Source organism: Heteronotia binoei, chromosome 21 (genome assembly GCF_032191835.1).
Source record: "Heteronotia binoei isolate CCM8104 ecotype False Entrance Well chromosome 21, APGP_CSIRO_Hbin_v1, whole genome shotgun sequence".
In the NCBI taxonomy this organism is placed as follows: Eukaryota; Metazoa; Chordata; class Lepidosauria; order Squamata; family Gekkonidae; genus Heteronotia; species Heteronotia binoei.
Window position 1 is genome coordinate 9,606,251 of NC_083243.1, and position 22,459 is coordinate 9,628,709.

The window sequence follows — 22,459 nt, forward strand, 5'->3', positions numbered from 1 at the left end:
ACAAGGAGTCTGCCTAGATGTGCGGGCAGAACTCCCACAAAGAGCTTCCCTCACAGAAGCTGCCTGGTTTTGCCCCCTTCTGACTTCAAACTCTCTCTCAGGCAGAAGCTCAGCCCAGCTCTGTCTCCACTAGGAACTCAGCCCCACTGGCTGTTCTCAGCTCCTTGTCCAGTTGCTTCACACCACAACTGACCAGCCTAAGTCCCAGTCTTCACACTCCAGACTTTCACTGAAGACTTCCTCTGGAAGACTAAAGGATTCTCGGAGGTGTTTCCCCCCCCCCCACACTTCTGCATCCCCTTCATTCTGCTACATTTTAGTTACCATAGCTGCGGCCCAGCCAATCTTTGCAAGGCTGTTCCCAGCTTCCAGGCTAACTTGCCTGAGTCCGTCACAGCAACCCTATCACTTGGTCCAGTCGCGCATACGCACTTGCCGAGCTTCAACTACCTGGCAGGATTGTTGGGAGCATCAAATGGGGAAGGGAGAGCCATGGATGCTGTCTTAAGCATCTCAGGCCAGACAGGGCAGTTGTGCCCCCTCCTTCACCTTATAGGATCCACTCCTTTACCTTATAGTGACTGATGACTTCAAACACCTTTGTTTTCTTCTCCAATCCATCTCCAAACTTCTGCAGTGTGGCCAACGTGAGGTCGAAATGGCCCATGGCAGAGAAGGAAAGGACAAGGATCACCTTCTGGGGGAAAAAAAATGTATTGGCTTAACCGGTTCTCATAGACGTACAGGAATCTCACAGACAGAAACAGACTTGACTTCCCAAGTTCAGTGCTCTGGATTGATGATCAGCCTGTCCAGGAGAAATTCTTGGAGAATGACATTCTGTAGTTCATTGGGAGGATGGACTTTGGACAGAAATGATGCAAATAGCAGTAGAAGATTGGGATATGGCCGCTGGGCTCGGGGACCGGGGTGCGTGTGTGTGTCATGTGGAGGCTCCGGCCTGGGAAAGCAGGAGATGATGGAACTGCAAGTTGTAGGATTTGCGTCCTTCATGGAGGAGCGGGGATTTGAGAATGGAGTTCAGCATCCATTCCAGAAACACACACATCTCCCTGCAGGTTCACATCAGTGGTCCATCTAGTCCAGCATCCTGTCTCACACAGTGGCCAACCAGTTCCTCTGGAGGGCCAACAACAGGACAGAGAGGCCGAGGCCTTCATAAGAGTATCAGAAGAGCCCTGCTGGATCAGACCAGTGGTCCATCTAGTCCAGCATCGTATCTCACAGAGTGACCAACTGGTTCCTCTGGAGGGCCAACAACAGGGCAGAGACGCTGAGGCCTTCATAAGAACATCAGAAGAGCCCTGCTGGATCAGACCAGTGAGGGTCCATCTAGTCCAGCCTCCTGTCTCACACAGTGGCCAGCCAGTTCCTCTGGAGGGCCCACAAGAGGGCAGAGAGGCTGAGGCCTTCATTAGAACACAAGTCCTGCTGGATCAGACCAGTGAGGGTCCCTCTAGTCATAAGAACATAAGAACATAAGAACATAAGAGAAGCCATGTTAGATCAGGCCAATGGCCCATCCAGTCCAACATTCTGTGTCACACAGCGGCCAAATATATATATATATATATATACACACACACACACACTGTGGCTAATAGCCACTGATGGACCTCTGCTCCATATTTTTATCTAACCCCTTCTTGAAGGTGGCTATGCTTGTGGACGCCACCACCTCCTGTGGCAGTGAATTCCACATGTTAATCACCCTTTGGGTGAAGAAGTACTTCCTTTTATCCGTTTTAACCTGTCTGCTCAGCAATTTCATCGAATGCCCACGAGTTCTTGTATTGTGAGAAAGGGAGAAAAGTACTTCTTTCTCTACTTTCTCCATCCCATGCATTATCTTGTAAACTTCTATCATGTCACCCCTCAGTCGACGTTTCTCCAAGCTAAAGAGCCCTAAGCGTTTCAACCTTTCTTCATAGGGAAGGTGTTCCAGCCCTTTAATCATTTTAGTTGCCCTTTTCTGAACTTTCTCCAATGCTATAATATCCTTTTTGAGGTGCGGCGACCAGAACTGCACACAGTACTCCAAATGAGACCGCACCATCGATTTATACAGAGGCATTATGATACTGGCTGATTTGTTTTCAATTCCCTTCCTAATAATTCCCAGCATGGCGTTGGCCTTGCGTCCAGCCTCCTCTCTCACACAGTGGCCAACCAGTTCCTCTGGAGGGGCAACAACAGGGCAGAGAGGCCGAGGCCTTCAACAGAACATCAGAAGAGCCCTGCTGGATGAGACCAGTGGTCCATCTAGTCCAACATCGTATCTCACAGAGTGACCAACTGGTTTCTCTGGAGGGCCAACAACAGGGCAGAGAGGCCGAGGCCTTCATAAGGACATCAAATGGGCCCTGAAGGATCAAACCCATGGTCTACGTAGACCAGCATCCTGTCTCACCCAGTGGCCAACCAGTCCCTCTGGAGTGATCTGGACTACATAGAACAATGGTAGTGAAACTGTGGCTCAGGAGGCATGTGTGGCTCTTTCACACATGTTGTGTGGCTTTTTCACACATGTTGTGTGGCTCTTGAAGCCTTCACCGCCTTCTCAGCTGACTTGGAAAAGCCATTTGTCTCTTTAAATCACTTATCATAGCATCATAGAGTTGGAAGGGACTTCCAGGGTAATCTAGTCCAACCCCCTGCACAATGCAGGAAACTCACAAATACCTCCCCCTAAATTCACAGGATCTTCATCGCTGTCAGATGGCCCTCTAGCCTCTCTTTAAAAACCTCCAAGGGAGGAGAGCCCACCACCTCCCGAGGAAGCCTGTTCCACTGAGGAATCGCTCTAACCGTCAGGAAGTTCTTCCTAATGTTGAGCCGGAAACTCTTTTGAGTTAATTTCAACCCATTGGTTCTGGTCCTCCCTTCCGGGGCCACAGAAAACAATTCCACACCATCCTCTCTATGACAGCCCTTCAAGTCCTTGAAGATGGTGATCGTATCACCACTCAGCAATCTCCTCTCCAGGCCAAGCCAAGACAGCTGGCAACTTGGAGAATGCATTTAAAGTTAAAGTAGCTTTCTTTCCACCTCTCCTTCCTTCCTCCCTCCCTCCCTCCCTTCCTCCCTTCTGTTTATCCTACGTGGCTTTGGCTCTTATGTTAAGTAAGAACATAAGAGAAGCCATGTTGGATCAGGCCAATGGCCCATCCAGTCCAACACTCTGTGTCACTTAAGAACATAAGAGAAGCCATGTTGGATCAGGCCAATGGCCCATCCAGTCCAACACTCTGTGTCACATAAGAACATAAGAGAAGCCATGTTGGATCAGGCCAATGGCACCTCCAGTCCAACACTCTGTGTCACACATAAGAGAAGCCATGTTGGATCAGGCCAGTGGCCCATCCAGCCCAACATTCTGTGTCACATAAGAACATAAGAGAAGCCATGTTGGATCAGGCCAATGGCCCATCCAGTCTGACACTCTGTATCACACAGTGGCCAATATATATATATGTATATATACACACACACACACCCTGTGGCTAATAGCCACTGATGGACCTCTGCTCCATATTTTTATCTAACCCCCTCTTAAAGCTGGCTATGCTTGTAGCCGCCGCCACCTCCCGTGGCAGTGAATTCCACATGTTAATTACCCTTTGGGTGAAGAAGGACTTCCTTTTATCCGTTCTAACCCAACTGCTCAGCAATTTTATCGAATGCCCACGAGTTCTTGTCTCGTGATAAAGGGAGAAAAGTAAGTTTGCCCCCCCCCCCAACGCAAAAGGAGAAGTCGTTCACCTCTCTCTCAGACGCTTCCTGATAGTTGGCGTTTCCAACGATGTGCTGAATCTGGCTTTTCACAAAGGGCATGTCCTCACAGCTTGTTAGTGAAGTGCCCAAAGATTTATACAGGAAACTCTGAAAGAAAAAAGAGCAGAGACATAGAACCTCAATAGAGGGGGGAGGAATCACTGTGTCGTGTACGGACACCCAACAACGCAGCCTCGGATTACTTTTAAATGACACTTGTTCTGAGGTAACTTTAACGGTTGCTAGATTTCTTCAACAGGCCATGGAAATATGACAGAGAATGGTTCTGGAATGACCACATTTTATTTGTGTTAATTATTTAATTTGGCCAAACTTGACTCATATATATTTTACTTATTTTATGTATATTAGCTCCCTACGTACTCTGTTATCTAGGGTTTTATATTATTTATATTGCTCTTTTACTGCTAAATCTGTTTTATGCCAATAAAGGCTTGCTGCCGCTGATTAGAAGATGAAGATGAAGAAGATATTGGGATTTATATCCCGCCCTCTACTCCGAAGAGTCCCAGAGCGGCCTACAATCTCCTTTCCCTTCCTCCCCCACAACAGACACCCTGTGAGGTAGATGAAGATATTGGATTTATATCCCGCCCGCCACTCCGAAGAATCTCAGAGCGGCTCACAATCTCCTTTCCCTTCCCCCCCCACAACAGACACCCTGTGAGGTAGATGCAGATATTGGATTTATATCCCGCCCTCCACTCCGAAGAGTCTCAGAGCGGCTCACAATCTCCTTTCCCTTCCTCCCCCACAACAGGCACCCTGTGAGGTAGATGAAGATATTGGATTTATATCCCGCCCTCCACTCCGAAGAGTCTCAAAGCGGCTCACAATCTCCTTTCCCTTCCTCCCTCACAACAGACACCCTGTGAGGTGGGTGGGGCTGAGAGGGCTCTCACAGCAGCTGCCCTTTCAAGGACAACCTCTGCCAGAGCTATGGCTGACCCAAGGCCATTCCAGCAGGTGCAAGTGGAGGAGTGGGGAATCAAACCCGGTTCTCCCAGATAAGAGAGCTAAGGCTGACCCAAGGCCATTCCAGAAGCTGCAAGGGGAGGAGTGGGGAATCAAACCCGGTTCTCCCAGATAAGAGTGCGCACACTTCACCACTACACCAAACTGGCTCTCCAGATTACCCGCTCAGCAAAATAAGCACGCGCTCAGGGCACCGACGGAAGAGGACACTTTGAAGGTAAAATATTTTTCTCAGCCATTTTTTCTGTTGCAACAGCGGGGGGGGGGGGGGGGAAACCTGTATAAAAGTAACAACTGTTGACGCAAGTCTTGGCTTCTTACTCTATATTTTGAAACAAACAACAGATTATCAATATTTGGACAGAAAAACATTGCACACTAGATGCCAGATTTTAATAACGTTGGCAAAATTACAATAGAGGACTGATTGTATAGCAGCAGCAGCGGATTGCCTAGGTAACCATCCACTTCATTCGTCTTCTCCAGGCAGCGACACACTCGGTAAAGCCTTGAATTCAGTAATGGTGCCTCAGAGATCAACAGTCTTTCATTAGGGGTTACCCTTTGTCAGATTCAAGATGGCTCTGGGCCAAGAGCATTGGGAAAAGTCCAGAAAAGGGCAACTAGAATGATTAAAGGTTCGGAACACTTTCCCTATGAAGAAAGGTTAAAACGCTTGGGGCTCTTTGGCTTGGAGAAACGTCGACTGCGGGGTGACATGAGAGAGGTTGATAAGATTATGCACGGGATAGAGAAAGCAGAGAAAGAAGTCCTTTTCTCCCTTTCTCACAGTACAAGAACTCGTCGGCATTCGATGAAATTGCTGAGCAGTCAGGTTAAAACGGATAACAGGAAGATATGAACATATGAAGCTGCCTTATACTGAATCAGACAATGGGTCCATCAAAGTCAGTATTGTCTTCTCAGACTGGCAGCGGCTCTCCAGGGTCTCAAGCTGAGGTTTTTTCACACCTATTTGCCTGGACCCTTTTTTGGAGATGCCGGGGATTGAACCTGGGACCTTCTGCTTCCCAAGCAGATGCTCTACCACTGAGCCACCGTCCCTCCCTTCACCCAAAGGGTGATTAACATGTGGAATTCACTGCCACAGGAGGTGGCAGCGGCTACAAGCATAGCCAGCTTCAAAAGGGGGTTAGATAAAAATATGGAGCAGAGGTCCATCAGTGGCTATTAGCCACAGTGTGTGTGTGTATACATATATATTTTGGCCACTGTGTGACACAGAGTGCTGGACTGGATGGGCCATTGGCCTGATCCAACATGGCTTCTCTTATGTTCTTAAGAGCTTAGCACAGAGACATTTTGAATCTGACAAAGGGTAACCCCTAATGGAAAACCGTTGGTCTCTGAGGCTCCACCTGCAACTGTCTATACCAGGGGTGGCCAATCCCCAGGTGAGGGCAGGAGATCCCCCGGTTTGGAGGCCCTCCCCCACTTCAGGGAGCGGTGGGGGGGGGGGAGAGAAATGTCTGCTGGACACTTCATTATTCCCTATGGAGGATGATTCCCATTGGGTATAATGGAGAATTTATCCGTGGGCATCTGTAGCTCAGGGGAAGCTCTTTTTGAGGTAGAGACACCAAATTTGCAGCATAGCATCCAACACCTCTCCTCAAAAGCCCCTCCAGGTTTCAAAAAGATTGGATCTTGGGGTCCGATTCTATGAGCCCCCAAAGAAGATGCCCCTATCCTTCATTATTTCCAATGGAGAGAAGGCATTGGAAAGGTGTGCGGTCCCTTTAAATGTGATGGCCAGAACTCCCTTTGGAGTTCCACGGTGCTTTTCCCAACCTTGCTCCTGGCTCCGTCCCCAAAGTCCCCAGATATTTCTTGAATTGGACTTGGCAACCCTAGTTCCAAGCCATGTAGCATTGCCAGCTGGAGTGTGAAATCCCTGAAAATTTGGGTGTGGAGCCCGCGAGAGGGGGGGCAGGATATGAGGAAGAAACGACCCTCATCAGGGTTTCATGTCACAGAGTCCACCTTCCAAAGCAGCCATTTTCTCCCGGGGAAGCAATCTCTGTAGTCTGGAGGTCTGTTATAATTCGGGGAGATCTCAGGCTTCATAGGGAAGTTGGCACCCATAAAGTGGTAACAGGGGAGAACTCATTTTGAACTCTGGGGTCACAAGTGCAATGATGTCACTTCTTTGGAAACCTGACACGCCCGCCCACCATGTCCGTCCCGCCCCCATGTCCTTCCACCAGTTGCTTGGCAACTCATGCACTGTGGCCTGCGAAGCGCTTGGAAACCCCGGAAGATCCACAGCACCTCTAGTGGCCTGCAGTTGGCATCACAGGTCCCATTATGCTGACTTCTCTTGCCCATTGTAAAAGCTGCGGTGTCTAATATAAATCTGAAGGAAATACTGGGTATTCCGTTATTGAATTCAAGAGTGAGGCAGACCTTTTCTGCTGACTGATCAGGGTAGCTGGACATCTGGCTTTCGAATTCACGGCTCAGGTTCCGAGTCCAGTTGCTGTCAGCAATGGTCTCCAGGGATCTTCTCAGGAACTAGGAGCAAAGGAAGAGCTGAGACAAAATGGTGGCGTTTGCTTGCTCTGTCGTTGCCCTGTGTTCCTGTAATCCTACATTCCCCTAATCTCTTTCTGCACAAAACAGGCAGGGTTTCCAAGGCTTAGAGCAGAAAGTCCATCAGGAGTCATTTTAACATTGAGTTAAGAGGCAAACAGCCTGCCAAGCTCCAGAGACTGTCATTCACATATCACATGCTTGGATCTGAGGAGTCCATCATTCCTTAAGAACATCAGAAGAGCCCTGCTGGGTCAGACCAGTGAGGGTCCATCTAGTCCATCATCCCATCTCATACAGTGGCCAACCAGTTCCCCTGGAGGGCCAACAACAGGACAGAGAGGCCGAGGCCTTCATAAGAACATTGGAAGAGCCCTGCTGGATTAGACCAGTGAGGGTCCCTCTAGTCCAGCTTAACATAAGAACATAAGAGAAGCCATGTTGGATCAGGCCAATGGCCCATCCAGTCCAACACTCTGTATCACACAGTGCCATCAAGAGGTCCAACAGTGGGGCTAGAAGCCCTTCCACTGTGCCCCCCCAAGCTTCCTGTCTCACACAGTGGCCACTGGTTCCTCTGGAGAGCCAACAACAGGGCAGAGAGGCTGAGGCCTTCATTAGAACTTCAGAAGAGCCCTGCTGGGTCAGACCAATGAGGGTCCATCTAGTCCAACATCCTGTCCCACACAGTGGCCACCCAGTTCCTCAGGAGGGCCAACAACAGGGCAGAGAGGCTGAGGCCTTCATTAGAACATCATAAGAGCCCTGCTGGATCAGACCAGTGAGGGTCCATCTAGTCCAGCATCCTGTCTCACAGAGTGGCCAATCAGTTTCTCTAGAGGGCCAACAACAGGGCAGAGAGGCCTTCATTAGAACATCAGAAGAGCCCTGCTGGATCAGACCAGTGAGGGTCCATCTAGTCCAGCATCCTGCCTCACACAGGGGCCAACCAGTTCCTCTGGAGGGCCAACAACAGGGCAGAGAGGCTGAGGCCTTCATAATAACATCAGGTTAAAGGGGGCTCATAGAATTGGACCACCTGGTCCAATCCTTCTGAAACTTAGAGGGTGTTTTGAGGAGAGGCATCAGATGCTATGCTGCAAATTTGCTCCCTCCACCTAAAAAAACAGCCCCCCTGAGCCCCAGATACCCCTGGATCAATTCTCCATTATACCCTATGGGAATCAGTCTCCATAGGAAATAATGGCGTGCCCTATCCTCACCAGGCTCCCCCCCCCCCCGGAAGAAAAAATCTCCTGGAATTTCCCAAACTTAGAGTTGGTAACTATTGAAAAGTGAGTTCAGCCAGCTCTGAATCAACCAAGAATACTTTACTGCAAGAAGAAACAGTCACTAACAGCACAAGTACTTGGTCAACCACACCCCCTAGCAGGCAACAGTTACTCCTATTGGCTCACTCTTCTTCATTTGCATCTCTTTGTTACAAGTTGTTACACGCCTAGCATCCTGATTGGCCAGTTCTTCCAGGCTTCAGGATCCTGGTTTGCAAGGAGCGCCTGTCTCAAGCTCGGGCAACAAGAACCCAGTACAACACAATACATAACAGTAACCCCACTGAGACGTCAATCTTCACTCTGCATCCCCTACTAGGGCCAATCGATTCTGCGAAATGGGAAATCAGGCTAATATCCCCAGCCAGAGTGAGGCTGTCTTACGGGAGACAGGCTTTGGCAACACTCAGCCATGCCTACGCTGCTTCAACAGCTGCCACACTGGCAGCGCAGTGGTCTGGGATCCTTGCTTTTCCTTGCTTTGGGTTTGTCCTGCCGCAGGTATCCCAGGATGTCCCAGGGGAACATATGAAGCTGCCTTCTACTGAATCAGACCTTTGGTCCATCAAAGTCAGTATTGTCTTCTCAGACTGGCAGCGGCTCTCCAGGGTCCCAAGCTGAGGTTTTTCACACCTATTTGCCTGGACCCTTTTTTGGAGATGCCAGGGATTGAACCCGGGACCTTCTGCTTCCCAAGCAGATGCTCTACCACTGAGCCACCGTCCCTCCCCAATATGCATACAATAAAATATCGAGTAAAGATTTTAAGTTATAAGGATGTATCTAGATATGTAGACCATTGTCTATCCAAGGAGAGAGGTCAAGATGAAAACAAAATTAAGATATGAACATATGAAGCTGCCTTCTACTGAATCGGACCCTTGGTCCATCAAAGTCAGTATTGTCTTCTCAGACTGGCAGCGGCTCTCCAGGGTCTCAAGCTGAGGTTTTTCACACGTATTTGCCTGGACCCTTTTTTGGAGATGCCAGGGATTGAACCTGGGACCTTCTGCTTCCCAAGCAGATGCTCTACCACTGAGCCACCATCCCTCCCCTTCTCTCCAGGGTCTCAAGCTGAGGTTTTTCACACCTATTTGCCTGGACCCTTTTTTGGAGATGCCAGGGATTGAACCCGGGACCTTCTGCTTCCCAAGCAGATGCTCTACCACTGAGCCACCGTCCCTCCCCAAAGCAAGCTATCACTTACTTGCAGCAGTTTCTGCTCCCACTCCTGGCTCCTTGTCTCTGTATTTCCTGCAGGGAACAGGCCAAACAGTCAGACCACTGCAGTTGGGACATGAAGCTTGGGGTCATGGTAGATAACTCACTGAAAATGTCAAGACACTGTGCGATTGCAATAAAAAAAGGCTAACGCCATGCTGGGAATAATTAGAAGAGAATTGAAAACAAATCAGCCAGTATAATGCCCCTCTATGAATCGACGGTGGGGCCTCGTTTGGAGTTCTGTGTACAATTCTGGTCACCACAGCACAAAAAGGAGATTATAGCATTGGAAAAAGTGCCGAAAAGGGCAACTAGAATGATTCAAGAGTTGGAACACTTTCTCGAGGAAGAAAGGTTAAAGCGCTCGGGGCTCTTTAGCTTGGAGAAACGTCGACTGTGGGGTAACATGATAGAGGCTGACAAGATTATGCACGGGATGGAGTAGAGAAAGAAGCCCTTTTCTCCCTTTCTCACAATACGAGAACTCGTGGGCATTCAATGAAATTGCTGAGCAGTCGGGTTAGAATGGATAAAAGGAGGTACTTCTTCACCCAAAGGGTGATTAACACGTGGAATTCACTGCCACAGGAGGTGGCAACAGCTACAAGCATAGCCAGGGGATTGGATCAGCATATGGAGCAAAGGTCCACCAGTGGCTATTATTCTGCCCTCCTCATGCTCCACCCACAAAATGTCCAGATATTTCCCAACACTACTATACCCCCTGGCTGCCTGCCAGAGATAAGTACTTAGCGTGGCACTCTTGGGACAGGAACATGAAAAGAAGGGTGCAAAGGGAGAGAAGCTCACTTCCTGTGCACTCATGACAGGCAGCAGATTCAGGTCAGGGATTTCCTGTTTCTGAGTGCTCCCTCTAAGCCAGGGGTGTCAAACGTGAGGCCTGGGGGCTGAATCAGGACCCTGGAGGGCTCTTATCAGGCCCCCCCCCCGAGCGAATGGCTGTCGTCTGCTTCCTTCTCCCTCTCTCTCGCTTCCTTCTGCATCTCAGCTTGCTTTGCCAGGCTTGCTCAATCGCACAGCAGAGCTACAGAGCAAAACCTTGATTCCCCCCCCCACCCCCCATTGGTTGAGGTTTCTCCCCCTTTTGGTCCCCTGGGGAAGGAGGGAGGGAAAGAGCCAGAGCTTCCTTTGCCCACTTCCCTGGATCTCATGGGAGAATTCAAAGGAAACAGCTTTAAGACCAACAAGTGCTATTGTTGTAAGCATGTTTTATTTTATGTTTTTTTTAAAAAAATCTTTATTTATGTTTGTCTGTGTCCTTTAGAAAGTTAAATATCTCTGCTACCTAATCTTAAATAGGTGCACACATGGGCCAGCCTGACACGGCCCAGACCGGCCCAACAAGGTCTCATTTATGTCAGATCCGGCCCTCATAATGAATGAATTCGACACGCCCCTGCTCTAAGCTGTGGAGTTTTGTGAGCAAAAAAAACCTAGGCGGTTGCCTAGAGCACCAGCAGGGCGGGGGCAGCAAATTCAGCCTCCCCCCCCCTAGGCAAACGTCTAGTTTGCCTGCTCCCCAGCGTCCTCCCCCTCCCTTCCCTACCCCACGTGGATTTCAAGGCCAGGACGGGCTCTAGCGCCACATTCCCGGCTATCCAAAGGCGTCCGCACACACCCCCCCTCCGCTGCTGATCAGGTGATCCGATCCCTGTGGGTAAAACTGGGTGGCGACCGAGCTCTGTGTCTGTCCGGACCAGCATCCTGAAAGGGCTGCCCGCTGCTGCTGACTCCTCTCCCATCCAGGAAGTAGGGAGGGGAGGAGTCAGCGGCAGTAGGCAGCCCATTCATGATGCTGTTTCTGACAGACACGAAGCACGGCCGTGGTGAGGTTTTACCTGCGGTGATCGAATCGCCTGATCGGCTGCGCGCGGGGGGGGGGGGGGTCGGGTGCCTTTGGATAGCTGGGAACGCAGCACTAGAGCCCGTCTCGGCTTTGAAATCCACGTGGGGGAGGAGGCGGCGTGATGGGGATGGGGGGAGTCAAGGGGGGGCACGGAGCCGCGGGGGGCCTTGGGGGAGAGGGCGCCAGGCAGCAAGTCTCCCCAGGGCACCATGAGGTGTCAGGCTGGTCCTGACCTCGTGAGCTACCGCGATTCAAATTGTAATCTCCTGCATAAATGAGTTTGCTCTGGGGCCATTTTCCTGAGACAAAAATGTGCGTGCCAGAGGCTAAAAAACTGAGAGCTAGCTCACACTAGCTCAGCTTAGAGGGAACACTGGTTCTGGCTCCACTGAACCACTTTGGAGCGATTGGCTTACTTGGGATGGATTCCCAAAGGAACAGGATTTGCGTCCCCCACAGCCTGTTGACCGCGGAGTGGATGTTGCCCCGTATGGCATGCAGGAGCTGCAAGGCCCACTTCCCTGTCTGGTTGGGGTTGGAGGCCAGGACCTGTCAGCAGGGGAGGAAGCAGAAGGGAACATCTGTGGAAACAGGAGCCAAGTGGCTGGGATACAGCAGTGCCTTGTGGACACAGAGCAAGGACGGCCAAACTATAAGAACATAAGAACGTAAGAGAAGCCATGTTGGATCAGGCCAATGGCCCATCCAGTCCAACACTCTGTGTCACACATAAGAGAAGCCATGTTGGATCAGGCCAATGGCCCATCCAGTCCAACACTCTGGGTCACACATAAGAACATAAGAGAAGCCATGTTGGATCAGGCCAATGGCCCATCCAGTCCAACACTCTGGGTCACACATAAGAACATAAGAGAAGCCATGTTGGATCAGGCCAATGGCCCATCCAGTCCAACACTCTGGGTCACACATAAGAACATAAGAGAAGCCATGTTGGATCAGGCCAGTGGCCCATCCAGTCCAGCACTCTGTGTCACATAAGAACATAAGAGAAGCCATGTTGGATCAGGCCAATGGCCCCTCCAGTCCAGCACTCTGTGTCACATAAGAACATAAGAGAAGCCATGTTGGATCAGGCCAATGGCCATCTAGTCCAACACTCTGGGTCACACAGAGGCAAAAAAATTATATATATATACACATACACACACTGTGGCTAATAGCCAGTGGTGGACCTCTGCTTCATATTTTTATCTAACCCCCTCTTGAAGCTGTCTATGCTTGTAGCCACCACCACCTCCTGTGGCAGAGAATTCCACATGTTAAGCACCTGGACTTTTTCCAGTGCTATATCCTTTTTGAGGTACGGTGACCAGAATTGCACACAGTATTCCAAATGAGACCGCACTATCGATTTATACAGGGGCATTATAAATTAATGGTGCGACCTCAGAGTACTGTGTAGAATTCTGATCACCACACCTCAAAAAAGAGATTATAGCATTGAAAAAAGGTGCAGAAAAGGGCAACTAGAACTATTCAAGGGTTGGCACAATTTCCCTAGGAAGAAAGGTTAAAGCGCTTGGGGCTCTTTAGCTTGGAGAAACGTCGACTGAGGGGTGATAGAGCAGGGGTGGCCAATGGTAGCTCTCCAGATTTTTTTGCCTACAATGCCCATCAGCCCCATCATCCTGGCGGGGGCTGATGGGAGTTGTAGGCAAAAAACATCTGGAGAGTTACCGTTGGCCACCTCTGTGATAGAAGATTACAAGATTATGCATGGCATAGAGAAGCTAGAGAAAGAAGTACTTTTCTCCCTTTCTCACAATAAACAAATGCATGGGCACTGAATAAAATTGCTGAGCAGTCGGGTTAGAACGGATAAAAGGAAGTACTTCTTCACCCAAAGGGTGATTAACACATGGAATTCATTGCCACAGGAGGTGGTGGCAGCTACAAGCATAGACAGCTTCAAGAGGGGATTGGATCAACATATGGAGCAGAGGTCCATCAGTGGCTATTAGCCACAGTGTGTGTGTGTGTGTGTGTGTGTGTGTATTGGCCACTGTGTGATACAGAGTGTTGGACTTGATGGGCCATTGGCCTGATCCAACGTCGCTTCTTTTATGTTCTTCTGTGACAGAGAGTGTTGGACTGGAAGGGCCATTGGCCTGATCCAACATGGCTAATCTTATGTGACACAGAGTGTTGGACTGGAAGGGCCATTGGCCTGATCCAACGGGGCTTCTCTGATGTTCTTATGTGACACAGAGTGTTGGACTGGAAGGGCCACTGGCCTGATGCAACATGGCTTCTCTTCTGTTCTTATGTGACACAGAGTGTTGGACTGGAGGGGCCATTGGCGTGATGCAACATGGCTTCTCTTATGTTCTTATGTGACACAGAGTGTTGGACTGGAAGGGCCATTGGCCTGATGCAACCTTCTTTATTTTTTTCCTCATTGCCCTCCCTGGCTGTGGGTATTTATCTATATATATTAGAAGGTTGACTCAGCCTTCCGAGGTCGGTGAAATGAGTCCCCAGGTTACTGGGGGGAAAGTATAGATGACTGGGGAAAGCAATGGCACACCACCTGTGATGCGACGTCACCCCAGAGTCAGAAACGACTGGTGCTTGCACAGGGGACTACCTTTACCTTTTTACCTGTGTTTAACGGCATTTGTTTTCAAAGCATTTCTTACCAGAAGCCTTGCAAACAGTCCTTGAGCGCTTGGGAGTCTTACTGCAGAAAAATAACAAATAAACAGTGTCAGATTCTACATCGCTAAGACCACAGCTGTTATGTATGTGGACCCAAGGGAAAACTTCGGATGTTTCCGCCGGGCTCATTGGAGCCACGCGGACTGAGCTTGGGGCCTTGGGAACAAAGGGCTGCCGGATTCAAATCCCTGCAGCCCAGGACCAATCACAAGCCCCCACCGGTTGGAATGCTTGCGTGGGAACCCAGAGCTGTATATAAGTTTGGCCCATTGGCCCTAACGCCAGTCTTGTAATGTGACCTTATATTACGTCACTCCTATTAAAAGAGCTTGTTATCACTTACTCTGAGACTCTGCCACGCATAGAACCCACTATATCAGGGGTGGCCAACGGTAGCTCTCCAGATGTTTTTTGCCTACAACTCCCAGCAGCCCCAGCCATTGGCCATGCTGGCCGGGGCTGATGGGAGTTGTAGGCAAAAAACATCTGGAGTGCTACCGTGGGCCACTCCTGCACTATATTATAACAGCCATGCAGTCTGGAATATCTACAACAACTAGGTAGTCAACTGGCTTGGGTGAATAAGTCCATTGTCCACCTGGCGCCTCTGGGGCCTCCTTCAATCCTGTTCCTGCCAAGACTTGTCCAAAAAGTGCTTTGTAAAGCCTGTTCTGTGCAGTTTTATCCCATCCAAGGAATTCGGGACAGAGAGAGAGACAGTTTGGTGTAGTGATTAAATGCGCGAACTCTTATCTGGGAGAACGGGGTTTGAATTCCCACTCCTCCACTTGCAGCTGCTGGAATGGCCTTGGGTCAGCCATAGCTCTGGCAGGAGTTGTCCTTGAAAGGGTAGCGTCTGTCAGAGCTCTCTCAGCCCCACCCACCTCACAGGGTGTCTGTTGTGGGGGAGGAAGGGAAAGGTGATTGTAGGCCGCTCTGAGTCTCTGTCCTTGAAAGGGCAGCTGCTGGGAGAGCCCTCTCAGCCCCACCCACCTCACAGGGTGTCTGTTGTGGGGGAGGAAGGGAAAGGAGATTGTAGGCCGCTCTGAGTCTCTGTCCTTGAAAGAGCAGCTGCTGGGAGAGCTCTCTCAGCCCCACCCACCTCACAGGGTGTCTCTTGTGGGGGAGGAAGGGAAAGGAGATTGCAGGCCGCTCTGAGACTCTGTCCTTGAAAGGGCAGCTGCTGGGAGAGCCCTCTCAGCCCCACCCACCTCACAGGGTGTCTGTTGTGGGGGAGGAAGGGAAAGGTGATTGTAGGCCGCTCTGAGTCTCTGTCCTTGAAAGGGCAGCTGCTGGGAGAGCTCTCTCAGCCCCACCCACCTCACAGGGTGTCTCTTGTGGGGGAGGAAGGGAAAGGAGATTGTAGGCCGCTCTGAGACTCTGTCCTTGAAAGGGCAGCTGCTGGGAGAGCCCTCTCAGCCCCACCCACCTCACAGGGTGTCTGTTGTGGGGGAGGAAGGGAAAGGAGATTGTGAGCCACTCTGAGACTCTGTCCTTGAAAGGGCAGCTGCTGGGAGAGCCCTCTCAGCCCCACCCACCTCACAGGGTGTCTGTTGTGGGGGGAGGAAGATATAGGAGATTGTAGGCCGCTCTGAGACTCTCTCCTTGAAAGGGCAGCTTCTGTCAGAGCTCTCTCAGTCCCACCCACCTCACAGGATGTCTGTTGTGGGGGGAGGAAGATATAGGAGATTGATTCAGAGAGAAGGGCAGGATATAAATCTGGAATTCTTCTTCTTCTCCCTTCCCCATTGTCCTCACAACAATCCTCTGAGGTAGGTGACTCTAAGGATCCAAAGCAGAGTTGCTAGGCCTCCCATGAATCAACCTCTTTGCTGATAGGTCACAATCCAAAAATTGACAATGGGTCGCTCTAGGAATTGCCAAAAAAGTCCATGGCTTTACCATAGAGTTTCTGGCATTTCCTAGGACAACCAAATACCTTGAAACGGCCCTGAACAAACCTCCTTTGCAAGAACCCAGGAAAAGAGCCGATTCTCCTTGCTGAGCAGTGGCCAGTTCTTTCAGGCATCTGCAGAGGGGTCTCAAAGCTGGGCTGTACAGAGGCGGGACCACGAAGTGCAGCAGCTTCGGCCACAGGATCTGCAAACAGGTGGAAGATGTCAGTCAGAACAGGAACACACGTGAAGCTGCCTTCTAATGAATCTGACCACTCATCTGCCAAGGTCTGTATTGTCTGCACAGGCTGGCAGCCACTCTCCGGCATCCTTCCAGGGTCTCTCCAGCCACTCTCCAGGGTCTTGGGTGCGGCTGAGAGAGCTCTGACAGCAGCTGCCCTTTCAAGGGCAACTCCTGCGATAGCTCTGGCTGACCCAAGGCCATTCTAGCAGCTGCAAGTGGAGGAGTGGGGAATCAAACCCGGTTCTCCTAGATAAGAGCCTGTGCACTACACCAAACTGGAAGGGAGGGAGGGATAGAGGGAAGGAAACAGAGGGAAGGAAAGGTGGAAAGAAAGGAACTTTAACTTTAAATGCCTTCTCCAAGCAACCGGCTGGAGGGGGGGGGGGCTTCAAGAGCCATGCAATATGTGTGAAAAGGCCACATGTGGCTCCCAAGCCACAATTTGGCCACCCCTGCCCTAGATAAAGGATTAGGAACTGTGCATCTCTTCCAAATCCAGTTTGATGTAGCGGTGAAGTGCGTGGCCTCTTATCTGGGAGAACCGGGTTTGATTCCCCACTCCTCCACTTGCAGCTGCTGGAATGGCCTTGGGTCAGCCATAGTGGTTAAGCGCACAGACTCTTATCTGGGAGAACCAACTTTGATTCCCCACTCCTCCACTTGCAGCTGCTGGGATGGCCTTGGGTTAGCCATAGCTCTGGCAGAGCTTGTCCTTGAAAGGGCAGTGTCTGTCAGAGCTCTCTCAGCCCCACCCACCTCACATAGTGTCTGTTGTGGAGAGGGGGGAAGGTAGAGATTGTGACTGCTCTGCGATACAGAGTATAGGGCGGGATACACATCCAATATCTTCTTCTCCTTCAACAGGATGACCCAGAAAGATTCAAATGCTGGGGTTTTTAAAACCACAGAGAAGAGGATCTTCACACCACGTAGGAGCCGGTCAGCCTCTCACTTTACTCATCCCTTCCGCGGAGGTGTTCAGGTGCTCCAAGACGTCAATGCAGATCTCCTGAATGCCGCCTTCATTCTCTTTCTGGCCGGGGCGGCCAGCTTTTGCTCCCTATTGTGAGACATAAAAAAGGAAATCCCAGCTAGGAAAGGGACCAGGGCAGAAGCAGGGGCCGTGGAGAGAAGAAACAGGGCAGGGAGCCGTACGGCAAGGACAGCGCCAGAATTTGTTGCCCCACCTGAAATTTGCAAGCGGTGGTGGTGGAAGGTGCTTGCCCGAGACTCGAAACCAGATTCCCGCTGTATTTATTCATTTACCTCTTTTTTTTTAGCCTGTTTTTCTCCCCAAATCAGGTGTCAAACATGCAGCGCAGGGGCCAAATCAGGCCCCCAGGGGGCTTCTGTCAGGCCCCTGAGCAACTGGCTGTCATCTGCTTCCTTCTCCCTCTCTCTTGCTTCCTTCTGCATCACAGCTTGCTTTGCCAGGCTTGCTCAATCGCACGGGAGCTACAGAGCAAAGCTTCTGTTTTCTCCATTGGCTGAAGCTCCTCCCTTGGGGAGGAAGGGGGAGGAAGAGCTTGTTTTGCCAGGCTCCCTCACTCGCACAGCAGAGCTACTGAGCCAAGCCTCCCCTCCTTCTATTGGCTGAGGCTCCTCCCCCTCCTCATCCCTTGGGGAGGGAAGAAAAGATCCAGAGCTTCCTTGGCCCAGTTCCCTGAATCCCACGGGGGAGAGATATCAATGAATGAATGAATTAATTAATTAATTAAAATTTATATGCCGCCCACTCCACCTGCAGACTCTGGCCAGCTCGCGTCATAATGCAACAATAAGAATACCTGATATAATGAAAAAATCAAAACACATATAAACAATTTATAATTTAAACGTCAAAATGGTGCTATAAAACTTGCTGCGTTGGCGGTTCGGCTTCATTTTAGTTCTTAATACAAAGATACAAAGAAAGCACCATAAAGGCAATGAAGGCTAATGTTTTAAGCATGCCTTAAGGGTTTTTTTTGTTTTAAAAAAACCCTTTAATTGTATTTGTGTCCTGTATAAAGTTTATATCTCCGCTATCTAATCTTAAATAGGTACACACATGGCCCAGACTGCAACGGCCCAGCAAGGTTTCATTTATGTCAGATTTGGCCCTCATAACAAATGAGTTTGACTCCCCCCGCCTTAGATCATTTTTCCTCTCTTCCACCCAGATCAGGGCAGGTTGTGAAAAGTGCCATTAAGTCACTGGTGATTTTTGGTGTAGGGCTTTCAAGGTAAAAGACAAACAGGGGTGGCTTGAAATTGCCTGCCTCTGTGTAGCAACGACGGTTGCCAGGTCCAATTCAAGAAATAGCTGGGGTCTTTGGGGGTGGAGCCAGGAGACTGTGGGGGTGGAGCCAGGAGCAAGGTTGGGACGAGCATAATTGAACTCCAAAGGGAGTCCTGGCGATCACATTTCAAGGGACAGCACACCTTTTAAATGCCTTCCCTCCACTGGAAATGATGAAGGATGGGGGCACCTTCTTTTGGGGCTCATAAAATTGGATCCCCCAGGTCCAATCTTTCTGAAACTTGGAACGCATTTTAAGGAGAGGCATGGGATGCTATGCTGCAAACGTGGTGCCTCTACCTCAAAAAACAGCCCCTCCAGATACCCACAGATCTCCATCATACCCTATGGGAATTGGTCTCCACAGGGAATAATGGAGTGCTCAGCAGACATCCCCCCCCCAGTTTCTGATGACCCTGAAGCGGGGGGAGGGCCTCCAAACCGGGGGATCCCCTGCCCCCATCTGGGGATTGGCAACGCTAATTAAGTCACAGCTGACTTATGGTGACCCTCGTAGGGCTTTCAAGATAAAAGACAAACAGAGGTGGACCAATTCCCCACTAGCCTTCCGCCGTTCTCACGCTCCTCTTCTCTGCAGGGCTTCCATCGGATTTCACACTCTCTGCCCCGGGGCTGCAACCGGCTTCGTGTGGTTTTTCGTGCGGCAAACAGAAACTGGTTTTTAGAGGCTCTTGTTTGCTGTGCGAAAAAGGCAAAACAAGTTGCGGCTCCGGGGCAGAGAGTGTGAAATCCGACAAAAGCCCCGCAGGGAACAGGAGCTCGAGAGCGGCGTAAGGCTAGTGGGGAGTGTAGCAGGGAAATAATGGAGCCGCACACTTCCTGGTATGAAACGAGGTATTTTACTTCTGGTACCATTAGCAGGGTCCAGTTGAGCACCGTGGCTCCAAAAATACTGAACCTCCCCCCGCCCCAATCCCTAGACTGTCTTTTTAAGCACAAAGGAAGCTTAGCAGGCAGGCCCTACAACTCATCTGATTCAACATTGCAGCTCCACACCTATGGAACCAGCTCCCGGAAGAAGTGCGGGCCCTGCGGAGCCTCGAACAGTTCCACAGGGCCTGCAAGACCATTAGGGTTGCCAAGTCCAATTCAAGAAATATCTGGGGACTTTGGGGGTGAAGCCAGGAGACTTTGGGGGTGGAGCCAGAAGACTTGGGGGGTGGAGCCAGGAGACATTGGGGTGGAGCCAAGATCAAGGCTGTGACAAGCATCATTGAACTCCAAAGGGAGTTCAGGCCATCACATTTAAAGGGACGGCACACCTTTTCAATGCCTTCCTTCCATAGGAAATAATGAAGGAGAGGGGCACCTTCTTTTGGGGCTCATAGAATGGGACCCCCTGGTCCAATCTTTTTGAAACTTGGGGGGTATTTTGGGGAGAGGCACTAGATGCTATACTGAAAATTTGGTGCCTCTACCCCAAATAACAGCCCCCCCAGAGCCCCAGATACCCGTGGATCAATTCTCCATGATTTTCTATGGGAATAAATCTCATAGGGAATAATAGAGTTCCCAACAGACATTTCCCTCCCCTCCCCCCCCCTTTCTGACGACCCTGAAGCGGGGGGAGGGCCTCCAAACCGGGGGATCCCCTGCCCCCACCTGGGGATTGGCAACCCTAAAGACCATCCTTTTTAGGATGGCCTTTGCCTGACTGAACGATGGATGGATTCGCCTGAAGTGAGATCTGCCATATCTACTGATGGAATAGCACCAGAAATATTTAATCTTAAACTGGAATGTTTTAAGGTTAAATGCTGTTTTTAATACCTATTGTATAATTTATTGTATTGATATGTTGTTAGCCGTCCCGAGCCTGCCTCGGTGGGGAGGGCGGGATATAAATAAAACGTTATTATTATATTACATTCCCCCCCCTTGCTTTCCTTCTAGTATTTTTCCATTCCTCTTGTCCCCATGCGTTATCATTTCTAGCAAGAAGCTTCTCAGTGAGGCCTCTTTGTTATCCAATACACATCTGTGAATCCACACCCACTGAAGGCTGTCTGCTTCTAACAACATTGCATCAGACACCCTTTTGAAGGCAAAAGCATATTTTCATTTATTATTATAGGGGTATTCATTAATTATTCAGGGGTCCCCCTTCAGGAGTTGGTCACCATCTGAAATTGCCTGCCTCAGTGTAGCAACCATAGACTTCCTTGGTGGTCACTCATCCAAGTACTATCCGGAATCGACCCTGCTTAGCTTCCGATGTGATGATATCAGGCTATTCTGGGCCATCCAGGACGGGGCCTGGAGAAACTTGCCTTGGAACACTTTCCCTATGAAGAAAGGTTGAAACGCTTGTGGCTCTTTAGCTTGGAGAAACGTCGACTGCGGGGTGACATGATCGAGGTGTACAGGATTATGCATGGGACGGAGAAGGTAGAGAAAGAAGTCCTTTTCTCCCTTTCTCACTATACAAGAACTCGTGGGCACTCAATGGAATTGCTGAGCAGTCAGAACGGATAAAAGGAAGCACTTCTTCACCCAAAGGGTGATTAACATGTGGAATTCTCTGCCACAGGAGATGGTGGCGGCTACAGGCATAGACAGCTTCAAGAGGGGGTTAGATAAAAATGTGGAGCAGAGGTCCATCAGTGGCTATTAGCCACAGTGTGTATATATATATATATGTGTGTGTGTGTGTGTATAAATTTTGGCCACTATGTGACACAGAGTGTTTGACTGGATGGGCCATTGGCCTGATCCAATATGGCTTCTCTTCTGTTCTTATGTGACACAGAGTGTTGGACTGGATGGGCCACTGGCCTGATCCAACATGGCTTCTCTTATGTTCTTATGTGTGACAGAGTGTTGATTGGATGGGCCACTGGCCTGATCCAACATGGCTTCTCTTATGTGACACAGAGTGTTGGACTGGATAAGCCACTGGCCTGATCCAACATGGCTTCTCTTATGTTCTTATGTCTAATTGCCTACTTACTGGCTGGCTGAACTGCTGGAAGACGTAGGCCACCATGTCCCAGACGGCGCAGCCCTCGACATTCTGGGAGCGGAGCAGCTCTCTAATGAAGCCCAGGGTCGCCTTGATCACCTAGAGGAGAAGAAACGGCGCAAGCCCTTTACAAAGCTGTGTTGTTCAGCTTTTCCCAGATGCTGAAAATATCCCGTTTGAGGGTGGATTCAGGCAACCCGGACTGCTTGCGCATCAAGAATTCCCACGTTTCAGCGACACGAACGTTTCAGCTACATCTCCCCCACGTATTGAAATGATGTCACACTTTATTTGTGCACGGCCCCTTAATAGTCCCTTCCTGCCACGACAAAATCAGCTTTATTTTAAACCTGTAAAAAACCCCAGTATTTCCTAGGAAGGACAATAATTGCAAACAGGGCTTTTTTGGGGGGGGGGGGTGTTAAAAAGAAGCCCAGCAGGAACTCATTTGCATATCAGGCCACATCCCTGATGTCAAGCCAGCTGGAACTGTGTTCCTGGGTGTTCCTGCTAAAAAAAAAAGCCCTGATCTCAAGAGCGGTTTCTTGCGTCTGAAGCGGAAACAGTGCAATGGACTTCCCAGAAAAACTACTCAGTTGCTCTTTTTCCTTTATTGATGACTGCAAGGGGTGAGTCCCTGTAACAATCAA

General features: G+C 50.0%; 1 protein-coding gene across 1 annotated transcript in view; it reads right to left on the bottom strand.

Annotated features, from left to right (window-relative positions):
* The window catches only part of LOC132588980 (maestro heat-like repeat-containing protein family member 2B), a 195,330-nt gene that overhangs the window by 104,439 nt on the left and 68,432 nt on the right, over window positions 1-22,459 (bottom strand). Inside the window, 9 exon segments of the mRNA XM_060261483.1 lie at window positions 572-697; window positions 3,784-3,903; window positions 7,219-7,326; window positions 9,844-9,874; window positions 12,125-12,276; window positions 14,388-14,428; window positions 16,368-16,506; window positions 17,498-17,605; window positions 21,798-21,908. Coding sequence (XP_060117466.1) covers window positions 572-697; window positions 3,784-3,903; window positions 7,219-7,326; window positions 9,844-9,874; window positions 12,125-12,276; window positions 14,388-14,428; window positions 16,368-16,506; window positions 17,498-17,605; window positions 21,798-21,908 — 936 coding nt within the window.